The sequence below is a fragment of the Perca fluviatilis genome, chromosome 2, assembly GCF_010015445.1.
Source record: "Perca fluviatilis chromosome 2, GENO_Pfluv_1.0, whole genome shotgun sequence".
Taxonomy (NCBI): domain Eukaryota; kingdom Metazoa; phylum Chordata; class Actinopteri; order Perciformes; family Percidae; genus Perca; species Perca fluviatilis.
In genome coordinates, this window is record NC_053113.1 from 36,308,178 (window position 1) to 36,327,806 (window position 19,629).

Sequence of the window (19,629 nt, forward strand, 5' to 3'; positions counted from 1 at the left end):
AGAACAAATTTTGCCGTGACAAAGCTCAGAAATGGCCGCCTGATTAAAGAAGCGCCACTTAAGAAGACCACAGCAAACGCGTGCATATGAGGCATTCGGTCTGTGTACACGAAACCAAGAAGATCTTTCATTGGGCTACGTCCAGACAACTCAAAACCACGTTGAGAGTGAAGGGTTTGCTAATATCAGTGTGGTCTGGCAGTTAAATAAAGTTAGTTTTAGAAATTATTTTCTTAAAATGAGAGTTTAGTTTTTATACGTTTTCTTTAATAAAACATACACGTATGCACATTTAACTCCAGCTTTGTGTTTCAAGGAAGCATACCATCCTTATTATCTCGAGATCATTAACCTTAATGGCCTTTTCAATAAAATGTTTTAAACTCTCTGTAAGGGATATGGAAATTGAAAGCCTAAGAGAGGCTGTTAAAAAAAAAAAAAAAGGTTTAAAAGGGCATTTCTCCAATGATATTTCAACCACAAACCAGAGGGAAGGGAGCGAGCGGAGACACATTATTAGAGGAACTGCTTGAGCTATCAAAAGGAATACCTAAGTGCTTTTTGCCACATTTATTTAGTATTTGGCCGTTTTCACAGAGAGTGCGTTGAATCAATTTGACATTTACATGTATCTATAATACAATGTCATCATGCGAGCATGTGCTTGATTCGGTCACCCTTGTTCTTGGGTTCTGATGAGATGGTGTAACAATTATGACTTAGCACCTTATTTTTTAGTGTACCCCAACGTATTTTTTTTTTTTTTTTAACAGTGCTGTAGTTTTCTTATTAGTGCCAAGCCTGCTGTCATGGTCATGACAATATGCCTTAACCTTTCTGCCTGCTGCACATAATGGAGTCTCTCTAGCAAACTTAGCTCTATTTGTTTTATGGAAACTGTAGTTTTAAAAAAAAAAAAAAAAAAAAAAAAAAAAAAATCTTAAAAAGCCTGCAGCATCCTCACATCCTCTGTTCAATCGAAATTCAGCATAAACACACAGGAGGAGATAACCAACAGTAGCTTTAGTTTCAAAACACAGTAAAAGCTCCAGAAAGGAGGGGGGGGAAATGCTTTCACTCGCACACTGTATGTTGCCATACACTAGGTCTTGTCTCTACTTGGGAAATTGCTCCACACAAAAAAAAATAAAAAAATAAATCACAGCACGGGTTAGATCGACTCCTCAACTTAAGTACATGCGTACCGACGAAAACACTCATCCACCAGGTGGCTTTGCGAACAAAAGTAACATTTTAATTTTACACATATTCCGCTGTATAAAGTGCTTTGAACAAGGCAGCAGTTTAAAAAAAAGGCACTAATAAAAATCAACAGATCGATACTAGGATTGTTTTTGAAGGCAAATGAATCTCCCCCCCCCCCCACTTCCTCCTTGTGAATGTCTACAATGACATTCTCTGTAACGCAGGGGTTTCCAAGTTGTCCATTTCTCCCCATTTATAAGACTTTGCTGCATACACAGCAAATATAGTAATCTGAGATAGGTATTCGGGACCTCTGGAACTAAAATCAAACTGAACATACACTGGCACTAATGATACAATTTTAAATAAACTATAAACATCGAGAGAGACTGATTTTTAGAATCATAAAAAAAAAAAAAGGCACTGTAGTAGTGTTGGAGCATAAGCCTGATACAGCTAACATTAGGTTATTTGGCTCTGAATTTGTAAAGCCTCATGTGGGCTGGAAATCAGGTGAAATAAAAACTACTGAATAGAAGGAGGCATCTCATTTATCACAATGACCATTACAGCAGGCTGGTATCACAACAGCAAAGCAGCTTTAGTTAGGGAGGTGTGCTGCGTTTTTAAAACCACCGTCAACAGAAATTGACCAGTGTGTAACTGAACGTGAATCTGGAGAGTGAAAGAGAGGGGGTCCTAAATAAAAAAAAAAAAAAAAATCTGTATGCTGTGATTGTTTGACACCGCATTTCTTAGGACATTGTTAACACGTGTCAAAAGGCGTTTAAAAACAGTGTTTCATGTGCAAAATGAGAGCAATGGCTGTGAATAGCACAAAACATATATTTTAAAAACTTTTCGCAGGAGAGAGCTGTAAATAAAAGCAAATGGGACCATTATGTGTTGACACTCAAATTGCTTATGTAACATAAATTTAAGGATCTGTACGTGTGCCGATAAACTGCCGTTGAGGACGGGCTGCGTCTTTTCCAGCCCTTTTTGACCTGAGCAACATTTATTTCATCGCACATCCACATCTGTACACGAGGGGGGGGGTGGTGGTGGTGGAGAGGAAGGGGGGGGGGGTGGGGTTTGGCGGCAGAGCTCAGCCAATACTCTGTCCTGCTGCGTTTGCTGGATTCTACATCTCCACGCTCAAATTCCGACTCCAGGGGCTGATGGGGGAATCTATGTGTAGGAGAGGTGTGACCCGTTAGATATCTGAGAAGTGACACTGGTACTCCTGCTCATGCTCTGCTCGCTGCGCCCTCCTGAGGGTGTCCTCCCCATTGCTTGGGGGCTGTTCTGTACACCTCCACTGCTGCGGGACAGGGCTCCTGCCGATGGGTGGCCCCACGGCGACGGGACCCCACCTCCCTGCATGCCCTGCCCCCAGCCTTGCTGCATAGGTGCCCCTCCCGGACTGGAGTGATAGCTGTGATGGCTGCCGTGGTGGCTCGCGCCGGCGGCCGAGCCGACGCTGCCCCAGTGGGACCCTGGGGAGCTCCCGGACGGCCGCTGTTGCTGCTGATGGTGACTCCAACTCGCTGGAGCCCCGGGGAAGCTGTGGCTGAGGCCCTCTGGGGAGAGGTTTGCTAGCACCATGTTGCTGAAGCCCAGGCGCATACTCTCGGAGTCGAAAGCCTCAACTTCTCGGGCTTGACGCTCCAGCAGGCTCCGGATTCGCTCCAAGCGTTCATTCTGCAGGGACATCATCTCTTCCTCAATCTACAAAAAATAAAATACATGGTAAATAACAATGTTCATTTACAGCGTATGTAGAGTAGTTCCGATACCAGTACCGGAAATGCCTGTGATGCTGCCTAAAATGCTGGTATGGGTATCGGCGAGTACGCAAGCCTGCGCATGATCCGATACCACGCAATTTAGCTCGATGGGGTCTTTAGCCCCCAACGTCGACTTCAGGGGAGCGCTGCGACCGTCGGCTTCGAGGAACCTAACCCTAACCGTTGCCTAATCCTGAGGCCTATCTAAGATAATCTAAGACGATATCTAGTCTCATATCACGATATCTAAATAAAAAATAAAAAAAATAAATAAATAAAAAAATCGATATATTGCCCAGCCCTACTTCACAGTGTACATAATAAAATGAAGGAAGGCTGAATTCCATTTAGTGGCTACAGTTTCAGGGTCCTGGTATTGTGCATGCCGTTTCACGGTCACGACTTACTGGGGCCACTCGAATAGAACAGAGCCATCGTTAAGGTTAGTAGTCAACACCGGTGCTTGCAATGATAATGGAGACCAATATAAATCTCCACGTGACAATCATTTCTAGAGGAGAACCTTCTGTTCCAGCAGGGCCCTTCGGAGTGACACCCTCTGCTCCAGGTCCTTCCTCTCACGCTCGTGCTGGGCATCCGTCTGCATTTTGATCTTGCTCTGGTAGGCGTTGAGAAGCTCCAGCTCCTGCTGTAGCTGCATTCGTAGGCCTTGGCACTGAGCCTCCTGCGTCTCATCCAGACGAAGCTAGGGGACAGACCGACCAGGATCAGGATCCAGCGACATATAAAACAACCATAACTGCTGTGGGGAAAATGTAAAAAGAATCGGGTGGCAACTTCACGGTTTTATTTGACAACTTTTCTACATTCCTGGCATTCCCAGACTCACCGCCTGAGTGGAAAGCATCTCATTGATGGAGTGGTCATACTGCTCTGCCAAGATGGCCAGTTTGCGGTGCTGCTCCTGCTTCAGCCGTTTAAGGACAGCCTTGTGCTCGGACTTTGGTGTGGTCTCCAACAGATGGTTCCTCAGTGCTTTGTACTGCCTGGTCTGGATCTTACATGTGTCCTGGAACTGCTTCTTGATCTGTAGCTCTTTGGACTATGTTAAAGAGGAGAAAAATAAAAAAAAGATACAATTACGTATTTTTTATATTTAAAAGCAACCATTAAAAAGGCAGGGTTGGTCAAGTTGAAAAGCTAGCAAGATTTGAAAGCAGCATCTCCTCGGGGCTCCCCATTACCCCTCCCCTTGGGGCTCTTTCCAAGCAGACTGCTCGGAAAGACTGATTGGTGGGCTTTCGCTCCTTTTTCAAAGCCCTTTTTTTATTTATTTTTTATTGCTGTCAGGGTGTAAAGACCATTTCAAACAATATATAAAAAGTGTATATTGGAAATAGTTACCAATACCAACCCTGCTTTTAAGCCAACACAGAAAACATTAGGTCTGTACAATCTTAATATTTTTGGGCTTGACACCAAGCAAGTAGAACCGGAAAACCAGAATACATTGATAAGGCAACATGGGTCAGCTGCTATTCTAGCTCAGTTGGTAAAGCAGGCGCACATATATAGAGCATTACTCCTTGGCGCAGCGGCCGCGGGTTCGACTCCGACCTGCGGCCCTTTGCTGCATGTCATTCCCCCTCTCTCTCCCCTTTCATGTCTTCATCTGTCCTGTGGAAACAAAAAGGCCGAAAAATACCCCAAACAATAATCTTAAACTTTGAGAAATTTTTTAACATTAATGTGAGTTCCCAAAGCCTAACTATGGTCCCCCAGTGGCTAGAAATGGCGATAGGTGTAAACCGAGCCTACTAAATTAGGATAAATATGTTGATTTGATTTCCCTTTGACATTAGTAGGTTTTTCTGCTGACTACTGTTGAAATTCAAATTTCAGTCGTTTGTAAAACAAACATGAACTTAAATGGATACTGTGAGAGAGAAATATGCAAAACACACTCATGTTGATTCCACCTTTACAGTATGTCTGGACTGAATTCTTTAGGTATTGGGTGTTATTGTCAAAACTTGTGTTTGTTAAAAAAAATCTGCCTTTGAGAAAATGAAAGCTCAGATGGGCCGATCTGGAATCTTCTCCTTATGAGGTCATAAGGAGCAAGGTTACCTCCCCTTAGAGAGAGAGAGAGAGAGAGAGAGAGAGAGAGAGAGAGAGAGAGAGAGAGAGAGAGAGAGAGAGAGAGAGGCTTTCAAACGAGCAAAGTGGCAGTTGGTCAAGACCATACCCCCACCCTCCACCTTGCCCCCCCCCTCTCTCCTCCTCAATAGCTACAGACACAGAAATGGCACATCCTAAGGAAAGCTCATTATGGGACTGGCTCTAGTGGCTGGAATTCTGCACCAAGGCTGAATTTTGGGAAAGAGACTTCACATACAGTATTAGGGGACCAGTAAGGCCTATATAAAAGAGACTTCAGATACAGTATTAGGGGACCAGTAAGGCCTATATAAAAGAGACTTCAGATACAGTATTAGGGGACCAGTAAGGCCTATATAAAAGAGACTTCAGATACAGTATTAGGGGACCACTAAGGCCTATATAAAAGAGACTTCAGATACAGTATTAGGGGACCACTAAGGCCTATATAAAAGAGACTTCAGATACAGTATTAGGGGACCAGTAAGGTCTATATAAAAGAGACTTCAGATACAGTATTAGGGGACCACTAAGGCCTATATAAAAGAGACTTCAGATACAGTATTAGGGGACCACTAAGGCCTATATAAAAGAGACTTCAGATACAGTATTAGGGGACCACTAAGGTCTATATAAAAGAGACTTCAGATACAGTATTAGGGGACCACTAAGGTCTATATAAAAGAGACTTCAGATACAGTATTAGGGGACCACTAAGGTCTATATAAAAGAGACTTCAGATACAGTATTAGGGGACCGCTAAGGTCTATATAAAAGAGACTTCAGATACAGTATTAGGGGACCACTAAGGTCTATATAAAAGAGACTTCAGATACAGTATTAGGGGACCGCTAAGGTCTATATAAAAGAGACTTCAGATACAGTATTAGGGGACCACTAAGGTCTATATAAAAGAGACTTCAGATACAGTACTAGGGGACCACTAAGGCCTATATAAAAGAGACTTCAGATACAGTATTAGGGGACCACTAAGGTCTATATAAAAGAGACTTCAGATACAGTATTAGGGGACCACTAAGGCCTATATAAAAGAGACTTCAGATACAGTATTAGGGGACCACTAAGGCCTATATAAAAGAGACTTCAGATACAGTATTAGGGGACCACTAAGGCCTATATAAAAGAGACTTCAGATACAGTATTAGGGGACTACTAAGGCCTATATAAAAGAGACTTCAGATACAGTATTAGGGGACCACTAAGGCCTATATAAAAGAGACTTCAGATACAGTATTAGGGGACTACTAAGGCCTATATAAAAGAGACTTCAGATACAGTATTAGGGGACTACTAAGGCCTATATAAAAGAGACTTCAGATACAGTATTAGGGGACCACTAAGGTCTATATAAAAGAGACTTCAGATACAGTATTAGGGGACCACTAAGGTCTATATAAAAGAGACTTCAGATACAGTACTAGGGGACCACTAAGGCCTATATAAAAGAGACTTCAGATACAGTATTAGGGGACCACTAAGGTCTATATAAAAGAGACTTCAGATACAGTATTAGGGGACCACTAAGGCCTATATAAAAGAGACTTCAGATACAGTATTAGGGGACCACTAAGGCCTGTATAAAAGCATCAAAAGAGCACCATGTTTGCCTAACCAAAGAGAAGGAACAAGCGACACACTCATTACTCTGATGCAGTTCTTTTACTCTAAATTCTATGGATCAGAAGAGATTATCTACTGAATATTCAATGAACATGCACGCTCACAAGCCGAGCTCTCACCTTGAGGCTCTTGGGCTGCTGGCGAACCTCCATAACGTGTTTGCGTCGAAGTTCCCTCTCCCTCCTCTTGTTGTACTCCTGCTGATTGGTGAGCTCCGTCTGGTGCTGCAGACGGATGAGCTCCGCCCTCGTCTTTTGGATGGTGTTGACCTGGCGGAACTCCAGTTCTTGCATGGACTCGTGGTGCCGGAGAAGCATGGCATGCTCCAAGTCCTTCTGGGTCTGACGCTTGTTTAGCTCCTAATTACGGGCACGTGGAAAGACAAACAACAAAGAGATGAGACGGTCACGCTCCAAAGATCACCCAATTTCAGTTTGTTAATCAATTCTCTAATGTTTGGAACATTTGAGAGAGACCCGTTGGTACAACAGAAGAGCCTGAGTGCTGACCTCACGCACTAAGTCCTGTTCAATATTGTGGCGGGCAATCAAGATCCTCCGTTTGAACCTGCGGCACTCCAGGTCCAGATACTGCCTCTGTCGGCGCTGCAAGTTGGCCTCTTCCTCAGCTTGGAAGTGTTGGAAGTTCTCCTTCTGCTTGGACAACCACTCCTGCTTTTCCTTCTTGGGTGTTGACTGGTTTTCATTCAACTCCTAAAAATGGAAGAAAGATTGCAGGTCACTTGTAAAACAGACTTCCATGGTGCTGACTGACGTCCATTTGCTGATTGTAAGCAAACTGAACGTTTTAGAGACTTGTGTACGGGGCAAGAAGGCGTGGATCTCCCTACCTCTTTGAGTTGTTCCTTGCGAAGTTTGTACTCCCGTTTCTGGGATTCAAGGAAGCTGTTGAGCTCTTTCTTCTGCTGACTCTGAATGTGTTGCTGGAACTTCTTTTCATCGTTGGAAAAAGTTTTCGCCTAATGGAGAAATGCGCACCGTAATCAGTTTACTCTACGCGTTTTGTAAAATCTTAAGCAAACACACAAATGAGCTGAAAAAAAAAAAAAAAGCATACGTCTTTCTCCATGGACGCCTGGTGCTTCTTGATCAGTTTCTCCATCTCCTGGGCAAAGCTATTCCTCTGGTTCTCCAGCTCCTTGTCCAGGCGGAGTCTGTGCTCATCCATCTCAGCCTTCAGCTTGTTTTCCAGAGCCATCAGCTGCTTCTGGTGCTGCCGCCTCATGCGCTTGTAGCCCAATATCTGCTCCCTTAACTCAGAATCCTGCTCGTGCTCCTTAATCTGGCGAGTGAGCTGGAAAACACAAGAACCGGATTCTCTTCATATATTGTTTGGGTCGGTAAGAACAAGTTTTAGAGACAACGATTATGTGTGTGAGGCTAACATTTCTCACGTATAAGTGAGGTTTTTAAAGACAATATGGAGGAAATGGACAATTATCTTTTAAAGTGCATATCCAAGGGCATAAAGGTTTCAAGCTGGATCAAGTACTACTTTCTAGCCTTACAGCAAAAGCATCAGTGATCACGAGGTCAATTTTTGCCTTTCAACAACCCATGGATGTCCAGCCCACACTCCCACACACACTTTATCCATCTTATTTGATCTGCAAATACAATAACTGTCATTACCACTGAGGCTGTGCGTATAGTAGCAAAGTGTTCGCGGTTCCGTTTTGGCCGCGGAGTGTGTGCAGGCGGGGACTGTGGCTCAGTTGGCCGGGTGTTAGGCTCCGACTCTTCTTTATACGTCTCCTCCTAAAACATAGGCAAACATGCACCCAACATGTAAACAGCAGAAGAAGAAACTGCAAAACAATAAAATGATGTCTCTCATGCTGTATTTAAAATGACTAAATAGGATCATATAATAATAATTAAACAATATAGTCAATTTGAAATTATCCCAGCTGCAGGTCAGACTGGAAGCTGAACATCTTACCGGTTTGAGGTGTATCACAGAGCTGTTGGACATGACTGTGTGGTCTCCCTCAATGTCCACCTCACTCTTGTCATCGCCTGCATCATTTAGACTGTTGACAGAGCTGCTCTGTGAACTGGCACTGATTGACATACTGGGTATGGATTGGTTGCTACCAACGCTGTTCACTGTACCCGTCCGACCCACGCTGTGTTCTGGCTCCTAAACATATCACACACGGGCAGACAGTAACAAGGTTACAACAAAGCTCTCTAATAACACAGAATGACACAATGGGCCCCATCTCGCACCCGGCGCGGCGCAAAGCCCGACGCAAGCGGCTTTGCTAGTTTTAAGACAGACGCAGTTGTCAATTTCCCGTCCAGCGCCCAAGTCGTTTAAATAGCAAATGCACCTGCGCCCATCTTTGGGCCCATGGGCGTGCAGGTCTTACAGGGAGGTGTGTTCAGGTGCATTCTTGGGGTATTTCTATCTTGAGGCAGCGGGAAGTGATCGCACCATTGACCAACAAAAACCTGGTCTAAAGTCAATAGCGCAGCATTTCATTGTTATTTTAACGGTAAATAAGTAAAATGCGCCTAGGCTTATGCACACACACACACACCCCTTTTAAAAAGGGAATAGGAGATGACACTCCGATTGGTTGATTTGGACACGCCCTAAACGCACCTGCGCCATGCGCTTCACGCCGTGCGATTGGATCGTTAAAATAGGGCCCCAATACTAGAATATACAACAACCCTACACTGGACATGACAGAGATGATACAAAAAAAAAAAGAAAAAGAAATTGCAGCCCAGCAGAAGTTCAAAACAGTCCCATCACAGACCTCCTCTTCATCTTGGGCCTCTGTTGTGGGGCCATTATGGGCTTCCTGAAACAAGAGCTTCTTCATTTTGCGATACTGCAGATTGTCAAGCTCCCGCACTGCATCCTTAGTCCGACTGATCAGGTCTATTAGAACCGATTCTGGTCGCTCACGCTGGACAAAAGCATGCTAGAGGAAGAACACAGAAAAGACCTCTTGCATTAAAATCAGGACTTCTAATATGGTTATAGGTATGAACTATAAACTTAAAATCGCTCATAGCATTTTTTTATTATTTATTATTCTTACCTTTAAAAGCTCCTCAGAGTTCGGCCTATCCTGGGGAAATTTCTGAAGGCAAGAATCTACAAAATTTCGGAAATAATCCGTCCTAAAGTTGAGAGATGGAAAGTGGAAAACGGATCAAATTATTTTATGGACTCAAGTTTGTTTAAGAAACAATACACCAGCGCTTATTAATGTAATTCTAAACTCACCATTCACTAGACTGCAGCATGGGGCTCTCATTCTGTGCTATATGGTATAAGGCACTCATTGCATTCATGTTGAACAGTGGAGGCTTCCTCTCAGCTACAGACCAAGTAGTGGGTTACATCACCGAGTCAGATGTTGTGACGAAAATTTTTATTATGAGAGAGAGAAAGAAAAAGCAACGTCATTCAAGTATTGACTGAATAAGTGAGCTAAAGTATTGCTTGCAATGAGAGGTTAGTGAAAGTGTTTAAAAAATAAATAAAAAAGGATGTGGATGCAAGCAATGTAACAACACATGTAATCTAAATCGTAGATGTGAAAACAGGCCATATACAACGGGGACCGTACCTAATTCAATGCAGGTTATTCCCAAAGACCAAATGTCCACCTTTCCATCATACTGGCCCTCATCCATAGCTAAAATTACTCCGTCCCCATCCTGAGAAAAAAAAAATGATAAAATGAACAAATAAAACAATGTAATGGAAAAAAAAAAAAAAAAGGGAAAAAAAAAAAAAAGAACCCAAAAAAAAGGGGGGGGGGGAAAAGAAAAAAAAAAAAAAAAAAAAATATTGACCTGCCCCGGCTCCGTCAGCAAGACGTTCCCGGCCTTGATATCTCTGTCAAACACACAAGAGGAAATGATTCCAGCTCCACACAGACAGACACAACGCCTGGAACACCAGCATGCTCTCCCAAACACTCACCGGTGAATCATGTTGTGGGAGTGGAGATAAGCCAACCCTTGAAGAGCACCATGGGTAATTGCAGCTATTTCCACTTCTTGCAGAGGTTTCTTGTGAACTGGAAGGGATACATTCAGCGATGTAAAAATCGCAAAAAAGGTGACAAGGATAAACTTGATAAGCGAGACTACCTGTTTCTGTTTGTAGTGATGCAGCCTCATGCATTGATCAGGACTCCCGCCACCAAAAAAGTTTTCAACTCACCTTCTAACAAATCGGAAGCAGAGCCCAGACAATACTCCATTACCAGCTGCAATGAAATAAAGAGTGTTTTGGGTGAAATTGTTTTTCCAGTCAGTGGGCAGAACATTTTAGTCATCATCACTGACTCGCGTGTAGAATCTTACCCAGGCGGTGTGCTCTCGCAGGTAACATCCTTTGTACTCTATGCTGTTTGGGTGTTGTATTCTCTGCAGGAATTTCACCTCTTTGATTATGTCTTGCCATTTCTGTGAAAATAGTGAAAAATTAGAGGACAGCAACAACAACCAACCAAAAAAAAACACAAAAACAAAAAACACTCATGAGTAAATGTTATCAACAATTGCCCGTTAACAGGATACAGGTTAGTGAAAGCTACCATACCTCGGTGGACTGCTTTCCACTGTAAGACATCTTCTTGATGGCCACCACCTCATTTGTCCGCACATCCCGTGCCTGAATGATAAGCACATTACATATTGGTGCGATGACATTTTTACTTCATAACTTTACCACTGGTGTAAGTTTCGGTTCAGTTACTCAAGCTACATGGGCTACAGTTAAAGTACCAGCTGTATTTTGAGATACCCATGCTACCCATTCATTTTGTCATGCAATATTTGCCTGGAAATCTTATATAATTATTAAAAATCATTGTACATGACCTCATCACGACACACGCAATCGTGTTAATACGTGACGTATTAAGGCGCTGACACGCCAACCCGATTGTTGGCCGTCTGACAGCCTGGCGAGGTCGGTGACTCGAGTCTGTTCGGTGCGTTCGGTGCCCTCGTCAGTCGGAGGAGCCGCCGGCGTTCATTTGGACCGATATGACTTGTTGAGTCGGCCAGCGGGCAGTCGGACTCAATGTCCAATCTGATTGGTGGAGTGCTAACCCGGAAATGACGAGCGGGATGAGCGTGACAAACGCCTAAAAATCTTTTAAAGTGACCTTTGTCGATCTGAAATGAAGACAGATTCAGCAACTGCACAGTCTATTTCTCGCTGAAAATGTTTTCAGAGACACGTTTCAGTGAACTATTTTCGTAAAATACGAGCTCGTATTCTGAATGAGCCGCCATTATGGTCTGGCTTTGAAATCCGGGAGAAGCCAGACCCACGTGACGCGTTCGTCCAATCAGCTGCTGGTTTCCATTTTTTTGGCCGACAATACACATTAGCGCCGCCTGCTGTTATGGAGACGTATTACGTCTCGCGCACGCGCAGAACGTACGCTCAAGTCGGCGTCGCTTCGGTGTGTTCCGAGGCACTTTCTTGACCAACTCGGGGAGACTGATCAGCCCGACTGCCTTTTCTGCTGTCGGTCGTCGGGTTGGTGGGTCACAGCCTTTAGAGACTCAACTACATGATCCACATTCAAATTCAATGTAGCTGTTGGGGCAATGTGGCATTTTATAACAACAAATTGGGACTTGTGATACAATTCTCTGCATAAGCTTACTGACATAAGCAATGAATGCTTCTAACTGCTTGGGTATAATATCCACATCACATAGACTATATAACCCATCTTAGCTAACACATTGTGCAAAAGCTTGCTCAATAAAAGGCTGGAGTGCCACTAAAAACGGTTGTGCATTTTAAGAATCATTATGACATATTTGAAAGCATCTAAAGGCCTTTTTGGTTGACAGAACAAAGCTCTCCCATTGCTGAACACTGAAACCAAACCCAACGATTTACCAATATCATCCAAATGGCCTTCAAGCACAGGCTCGTGATGCACTTTTTGCTTTTTCTCTTTGTTAGCAGTTTACGAGACAGGATTTTCCTAATTTTCCAAAAATGCAGCATTCACTTTATCAACCGTAACAATGATCTTGAGGTAAAAAAAAATGTAATTGTGCCATTCATGTTACACAGTGCTATACCAGACATGTGCACTTGTATATTTTATATTAGCTGAGCCAGGCTTAACTTCTCCACTCTGACAACATTTTATTTTTTGGGCCAGACCCCTATGTGTCCCAATGTGCCCACCCTGAAATGAATGACGGGGCAGTTTTTTTTTTTTTTTTTTTACACAGTTCTGGTGTCAGACTGAACATGGCCTAAGGCTTGGACCAAAGCCTAATATTGCAAAAATACTCACAAAATATACAGCACCAAAGCTGCCATGTCCAATCTCACGCAGATCTGAGTAGAGCTTTTCCGGGTCCTCCTTGAAGAAGAGCTCAGCAATTTCGGGGTCCTTCAGGCTCCCCGCCCGACTGCTGTTGGGCATAATGGGGAGTTTGGGGGAGGGGGTAATGCCGCTGCCGCCAGGAACTATCTGGGTCTGCGACAGCGACTTGAAAGCCCCCACCGATGGCTCATCTGCAGGACAGTGGTCTCATATGTGTTCAGAGCTAAAAGCACATGGAAAAACAGGAATGAGTACACTTGTACAAAAATGAAATACAAAAAACACAACAGCAGCAGAGGGGTTTAACCCAATGTATTCATGTGTCCCCCAGTATAAATTACCGGGCTTCATTTTTAAAAAGGTCCCATAGCATGACCATTTCACTTCATGAGGTCTTTTAACATTAATATGAGTTCCCCCAGCCTGCCTATGGTCCCCCAGTGGCTAGAAATGGTGATAGGTGTAAACCGAGCCCTGGGTATCCTGCTCTGCCTTTGAGAAAATGAAAGCTCAGATGGGCCGATCTGGAATCTTCTCCTTATGAGGTCATAAGGAGCAAGGTTACCTCCCCTTTCTCTGCTTTGCCCGCCCAGAGAATTTGGCCTGCCCATGAAAAAGAGAGAGACATCATGGCCTTCAAATGAGCAAAGTGGCAGTTGGTCAAGGCCACACACCCCTCCCCCCCTCAATAGCATTTAAAGCTAGACACAGAAATGGCACATACTAAGGAAAGCTCATTGTGGGACTGGCTCTAGTGGCTGTAATTCTGCACCAAGGCTGAATTTTGGGAAAGAGACTTCAGATACAGTATTAGGGGACCACTAAGGTCTATATAAAAGCATCCAAAGAGCACCATGTCATGGGACCTTTAAAAAGTTAATCAGGATATTTTGAGGAAATATACACATTCTGTACCCATGCAAAGTAACTTATTAGTAAGGTAATGTTGCACTATATTAATAATGCTAAATGTTACAGTGAGAGGCAATTTGAAGCAAGTGAAACATCACAGCTCTCTGGCTGTCCGTACGTGCTAAAGCAGAGCCTATATACACCTGAGCGAGAGAAGGCTACGCAAAGCATGAGCTGAACCATGACGTCAGGTGCAAACGTAGAGAACGTTAGAGAAAGTCGGAAATCCGGAGGTAGGCAAGAGAAGTCTCCTGTTTCCATAGTAACAGAGACCACGGTAAGGAAATCAGTGGGCCGTGTCCTGATCAACTCTCCTCACACCGTCAGTGACTGGTATGTAGACAGGGAGATGTGAGGAGGATGCAACGAACCATCTTGCAACTGACAACTTCCAGCTCGAACAAAGAAACCAACTTAACAACATGCTGCTTCACTGTGAGCTAGACGCCTGAACTGAAACAAAGCATTCCAGTGAAGTGATGGGACTACTTGTTAAACCTGTACGTACTTGGTGAACACACATTCTCAAACATAGTCCATATAACCTTCCTACAAGTGATTAAAAGGATCAGTTCATCAAAAAAAAAAAAAAATCACAAAACACGCCAGGATAGCTCAGTCGGTAGAGGGGGCGCACATATACAGATTTTCATGACTCGACGCAGAAGGTCCAGGGTTCGAATCCGACCTGGGACGATTTCCTGCATGTCTCCCCCCCCCTCTCTCTCTCCCCCCTTTTCATTGCTTTCCTATCATTAAAAGGCCCAAAAAAAATCTTAAAAAAATATATATAATAATAATAATCACAAAACACCTATTCCCAATGATGTATAGTGGTTACCAAACCGATGAATAATTTGTTTGTGGTGCTCAGTGTAAAATTTTTTAAAACTTTTCTAAAAATAACGTCCTAGGCACGCTGTATAATCATCAGTTTTCGTCTTTGAATGTGAAAAAATACTGAAAATATCCACAGTATGGGCGTGGATGAACCTGATCTTAAAAGCTCACCATTAAAAAACAAAACTGCCCACATGACTAGAAACAGAGACGTGGGATAATGGGTTTTGTTTTTAGATGAATTCATCCTTTAAAATGACAGAAACTGACAGAACATAGCATAGGTCCACAACTCCACTGCCAGGCTTAATTCTTTTTAACTATTTGCAGCCTATTAAATAGGTTGTTATACAGCTTCACTCACTGCTGTAACACAGATGTAGACTGTAAAAGATCACTGAGCAAAGTTTACTGAGTCTGTGAGGCTCAGATGATCAGCTGCAAACAGATGCAGAGCTGACGCTAAGAGTCACAAGACTTCTTTCCCAGCCTGGGAGAAACAGCCCCCAGTTCAAGCAGACATCTTTTGTCTCACAACAACACTGAACAACTCACTATTCCACACAGATGCAGCCACAGCCCTGAAATAAAGCCTCATTACCATGTGGGACTGTGCCTCTTTATTGCCATTGTTCTCTTTACTACATCGTTGCTCATGAATGAGCTTTGTTGTCATATCTCATGATGAGGAATTTTCAAATGTGGACACGTGAGCCCAAAAGTAGTGAGTGATGATAACGGACACCTTCATAAAAACACCCTTGTGTTCTCACACTCACAAGAATGCAGCAGGACAGGACAACAAAGCTGGAGGGCTGGAATTCCCAATGTATGCCCTCACTGGGCTGCATTTCTCAGCATTTCCTGTTCGCACAGCTATAGGGAACTAGGGAAGGGGCCCTGGTGAGCATTTGGACTAGTGATTATCCGTCTGCCTTGACTTACAGACCTGCATAGCAAATGCAGACACAGTGAAAGGCAGTTTTTGAAGCTTTCATACCATACAGTTAATTTATCTTTACAAAACGCAACTGCCATCACTTTTTAGAAATCAGTAACGTTACGCCGTTTGAACTTATCAGTAATGTCGGTCAGTTAAGTCATTTCCTTATGGCACTCCAATCCATAGCACAAACAACACATAACCAAACAGTGTCAATCACCAGTGTTTATCTGTATGTCAAAGACCATAAACCAAAGACGTATGTTTATGTACAGGCCTAAATCGTTGTACATTAATGGAGTAAGATGGCAATTGGGCCTAATCAGAGTTTGCCTGTTGGGATAGACAAGACACTTGTACAGTAGTGTTATTGCTATGAACATTTTAAACCACTATAAAACGACCACGGTTTGCCTAAACCCTATCACATACGAGTTAAACTAGCTAGTAGCCCAGCCTTAACCCCTACCTGCTGCGTTATATCATAGGTTACCTGTGGCTGGGTATTACCTCACTGGAGTTGCAACACAAGTGGAATTAGTGAAAGCACTTAGTGGGATTTTCTGAAAGTTGTCACTTTCCAACAGCTGTTGCAAGTAAATCAAACTAACAAAGTCTGAAATGTAAAGACCCGCACTGCACTCTCATGCGTGCGCAAACAAATCATTCAGGAGCTCCTAAACCAGCCAACGTTGACTGGAACGTTCATGTTAGCTAGCTACACACCAAACTTAACGTTAGCCAAGTTACGTGTCATATGATCAAACAATCCAAGCAATATCCGCGACGTATTTACAGCGGTAACAGTTGAGCAACTACTCGAATGATGTGGAATTAAAATCAACTTCAAGAGTCATTTACCAGAAATGACTAAATTAGCACGCTAACCTATGTGATGTTTGCTAAGTTAGCTTAGCCAGTTAGCTAGCTAGCTATCTGAAACTCACCCTCTCCTGACAGGCCAGGTTTCAGCACTGTAGAGAATGTCGCGTAATTCAAAACACTTTGGGATTATAAAGTATTCTTCCCGTTTCATCCCCGGCGCAGTGATTTCGTACGCTAAATCCTTGTGGTTCGTGGCGCTGTCAGTCGATTAGAACATGCAGATTTATGAATTATTGTAGGTTAAAATCCCCACCCTCGAAGTATCTGGGGTGCCAGAATAGTCGAATCCCACTCCCAGCCCAGCTCCAAAGATGGCTGCCGAGCGCTCCACCGCCGCCTCCCTTCGTGAAAATGCGTTGTGGAGAATGTGAGGGAAGTTCAAACACCTCCCCAACACCCAGAAACGAGCCGCGATGGAATACGCAATGTCGAAAAACTGGGGGTTTCACCTAGCACACTGGCATGTTTACTAGTTACTTAGCTAGCTAGCTGTTTAGTTAAACTGTAACTCTGCCTGACTGTCCGTTTTCCTTCGACATACTGCAAACAGCAGTTCCGCCCTGCCTGTGGTAGTTGCAGTAAACTTTCTCTGACCCAAAATCATCCAGAGGCGGAGACAAAATAACGAAAACACTCGATCGGCCTATGATATATAGTGGAGTAAATAGGCTACTCTTCTATTGGATTTTTTTTTTTATTATTCATTTGTGGTTATTTCCTCGTATTTGTTTCTGACTATACAATGGAATAGATAGGTCATACAATATATTAATTTACCTTGCAATAGAAAATGCTGATATCTGAAAAGTAGAATGGATTTTGATTGTTAGGGTTAACTAGTTTGTCACATATTGTAAATAATTCATACTAGAGACCTACTGTATTGAGTCTGTTAAATGTGCATGACATAAGAACAGTCTATGCATAAAAGAGTTAAGTTAGCAAGTCCAAAATAATTTTTTCTCTTCTGGCTTCTGGAGAGCATGGACATAATCAGTATATTTCATGGTAGTCTGCCAATTACATTCTTTTAGATTACTGTTATTGAATTAGTTATTTTTTTTAATGTACAAGTTAAAAGTTCTGGCTTCATGGGGTCACCAAAACATAATATAACACACAGTATGGCTTCTTAGGAACCCTCCAGAAATTTTCTAGTGTAGACATTCAATCTGGCAAACTGTTTAGATGACTTTTTTCAAATGCTGCCACCCTAGCCATCTCACAAGCCCACCCTTGCGTTGACGGCACCCCTTCATTCCTCCATCCTCAAAGAATCTGTCTGGCTATCATTAAACTAGTTTGGACCCAGGTTCTTATGTGCTTATCCATCCTGTTTAGGATTGACCCATATAGAACACATCTGGGGTCGAATGGAACCTGGGTCCCTGCAATCTGACATAGGTTATCATGTATCCCACTCCAAAATCCCTGGACTTTATCCACAGGACAATAGGACATGAAGTGATTGCCCATCCTCTGTCTTACATTTTCAACAATTTGGTGTGTCTTTCAAACAAAGTTAAAACAATCTGGAGGGAGTCCAATAGAACAGATAAGCACCCCCACATCGCATAACATAGTTTAAAAATTACAAATTCTGTCCCACTCCTCATCATCCAGTGTAATACTTTGGATCCCTTTCCCATGTCTTCTTGAGGGCTGTTCAGGCTCCATCCCCCAGGTTCTGCATAAGCATAAAATAATACCCAGAAGCCTCATGACCTTTTCCATATTTCAACAACACCTTATCTAAACATTCGGGTTCCTTCAGGGCTGAAGAACTGGATCAAAACATCCCCATTAACAGATGGCGAAGTTGCAAATATCTGAAAAATTGAAACTCCAAATTGCTGTACCACATCCTCAAATGATTTCAATATGCCACTGAGATACAGATCGCCCCAGTGTAACAATTCCCTTTTCCAGCCAATCCCTCAAAAAAAGGAGAGATCTACCAATACACAACTTTGGATTTCGCCAAATACTTGATGTAGTATTTAGTTATGGATCCAGTTCAAACAGCCAGGCCGCAGTAACTTAAGGACGCTGCTATGACAGGAACCTATTCTCCGAATGAACAGGTGTAGCAGGCAGCTACAAGCTCAATTTTTGCTAAAGTGATTGCATCAAGGGCTCCTTAATGTTTTCCTAGCTTTCAAGTCATATGTTTGTGACTTATGTTCCCACCTAATGCCATGTTGACGAATTTTATGTACAAACGTATGTGTCAATAACTGCTAAAAAAAACAATGTCCTCATAATCGGCTTATCTGAGCCTACACAAAGTGCCACAAGGTATTCCTGTTTTTGGAAATATTGGAACAAATTGCAACAAAAATGTTGTTGTCCTTGTATTTATTGTATTGTTTTTATACTGATATGGACCTTTGTGTCTGAAATACAGTTACATTCAATTGAATTTGAATAAATTAATACTGCAATTATATTACTGTATTTACTAGGCCTACATACAATTTAAGCACAAATCAAGATAAATGTGAGCCTAATATATTCTATATATGAGCTACTGCAGCTATTCTACAGAAAGTGCTGCTAAAGCTTAAGAAAGACACATTCACAGCAAAGTTACTATGACGATAGAAATTAAAATTTCTTGTCAATACAACCTATATACATTTGAATAAACATGATCACAAATAATATTGTAGGCTATATGATGTGTTAGCTCAAACCCACCTCTAAAAAGATGTATCCATCCTCTGTTTTCATCATCATCTGATATTTATTCCTCTTTCTCATCACTCTATAATGATTTAACCTGGGTCCAACTTTTAACTTTTTTTCCACCAATTATCCAGTTTTATAGTTCACAAGCTTCTCTTTAAACAAAATGCACTCACTTTTGACCTGGAAGTAAACAAGTGAGGAAAGAGAGGGAGCTGTAGAGATGGAAAGAAGAGGATCAA

General features: G+C 42.7%; 1 protein-coding gene across 2 annotated transcripts; it reads right to left on the minus strand.

Annotated features, from left to right (window-relative positions):
• Nucleotides 1-1,739: 1,739 nt before the first annotated feature.
• On the minus strand, nucleotides 1,740-17,279 carry taok1a (TAO kinase 1a). 2 transcript variants are annotated; one of them, XM_039824185.1, is made up of 20 exons: nucleotides 16,762-17,279; nucleotides 13,087-13,342; nucleotides 11,355-11,426; nucleotides 11,117-11,218; nucleotides 10,974-11,019; nucleotides 10,731-10,827; nucleotides 10,547-10,643; nucleotides 10,372-10,462; nucleotides 10,026-10,119; nucleotides 9,838-9,919; nucleotides 9,550-9,717; nucleotides 8,721-8,921; nucleotides 8,411-8,536; nucleotides 7,836-8,072; nucleotides 7,609-7,737; nucleotides 7,268-7,471; nucleotides 6,878-7,117; nucleotides 3,847-4,059; nucleotides 3,520-3,702; nucleotides 1,740-2,937 (listed from the first exon to the last, which is right to left on the minus strand). In XM_039824185.1, the coding sequence occupies exons 2-20, from the start codon at nucleotides 13,216-13,218 to the stop codon at nucleotides 2,398-2,400; spliced, it is 3,054 nt and encodes a 1,017-aa protein (XP_039680119.1). In that variant the 5' UTR covers nucleotides 13,219-13,342; nucleotides 16,762-17,279; the 3' UTR covers nucleotides 1,740-2,397. The 2 variants fall into 2 exon arrangements, with proteins under 2 accessions (XP_039680119.1, XP_039680111.1); XM_039824177.1 differs by lacking the exons at nucleotides 10,547-10,643; nucleotides 10,731-10,827; nucleotides 10,974-11,019; ... (2 more) ...; nucleotides 13,087-13,342; nucleotides 16,762-17,279 and having other exon boundaries at nucleotides 8,411-8,538; nucleotides 8,720-8,921; nucleotides 10,372-10,457.
• Nucleotides 17,280-19,629: the final 2,350 nt, after the last annotated feature.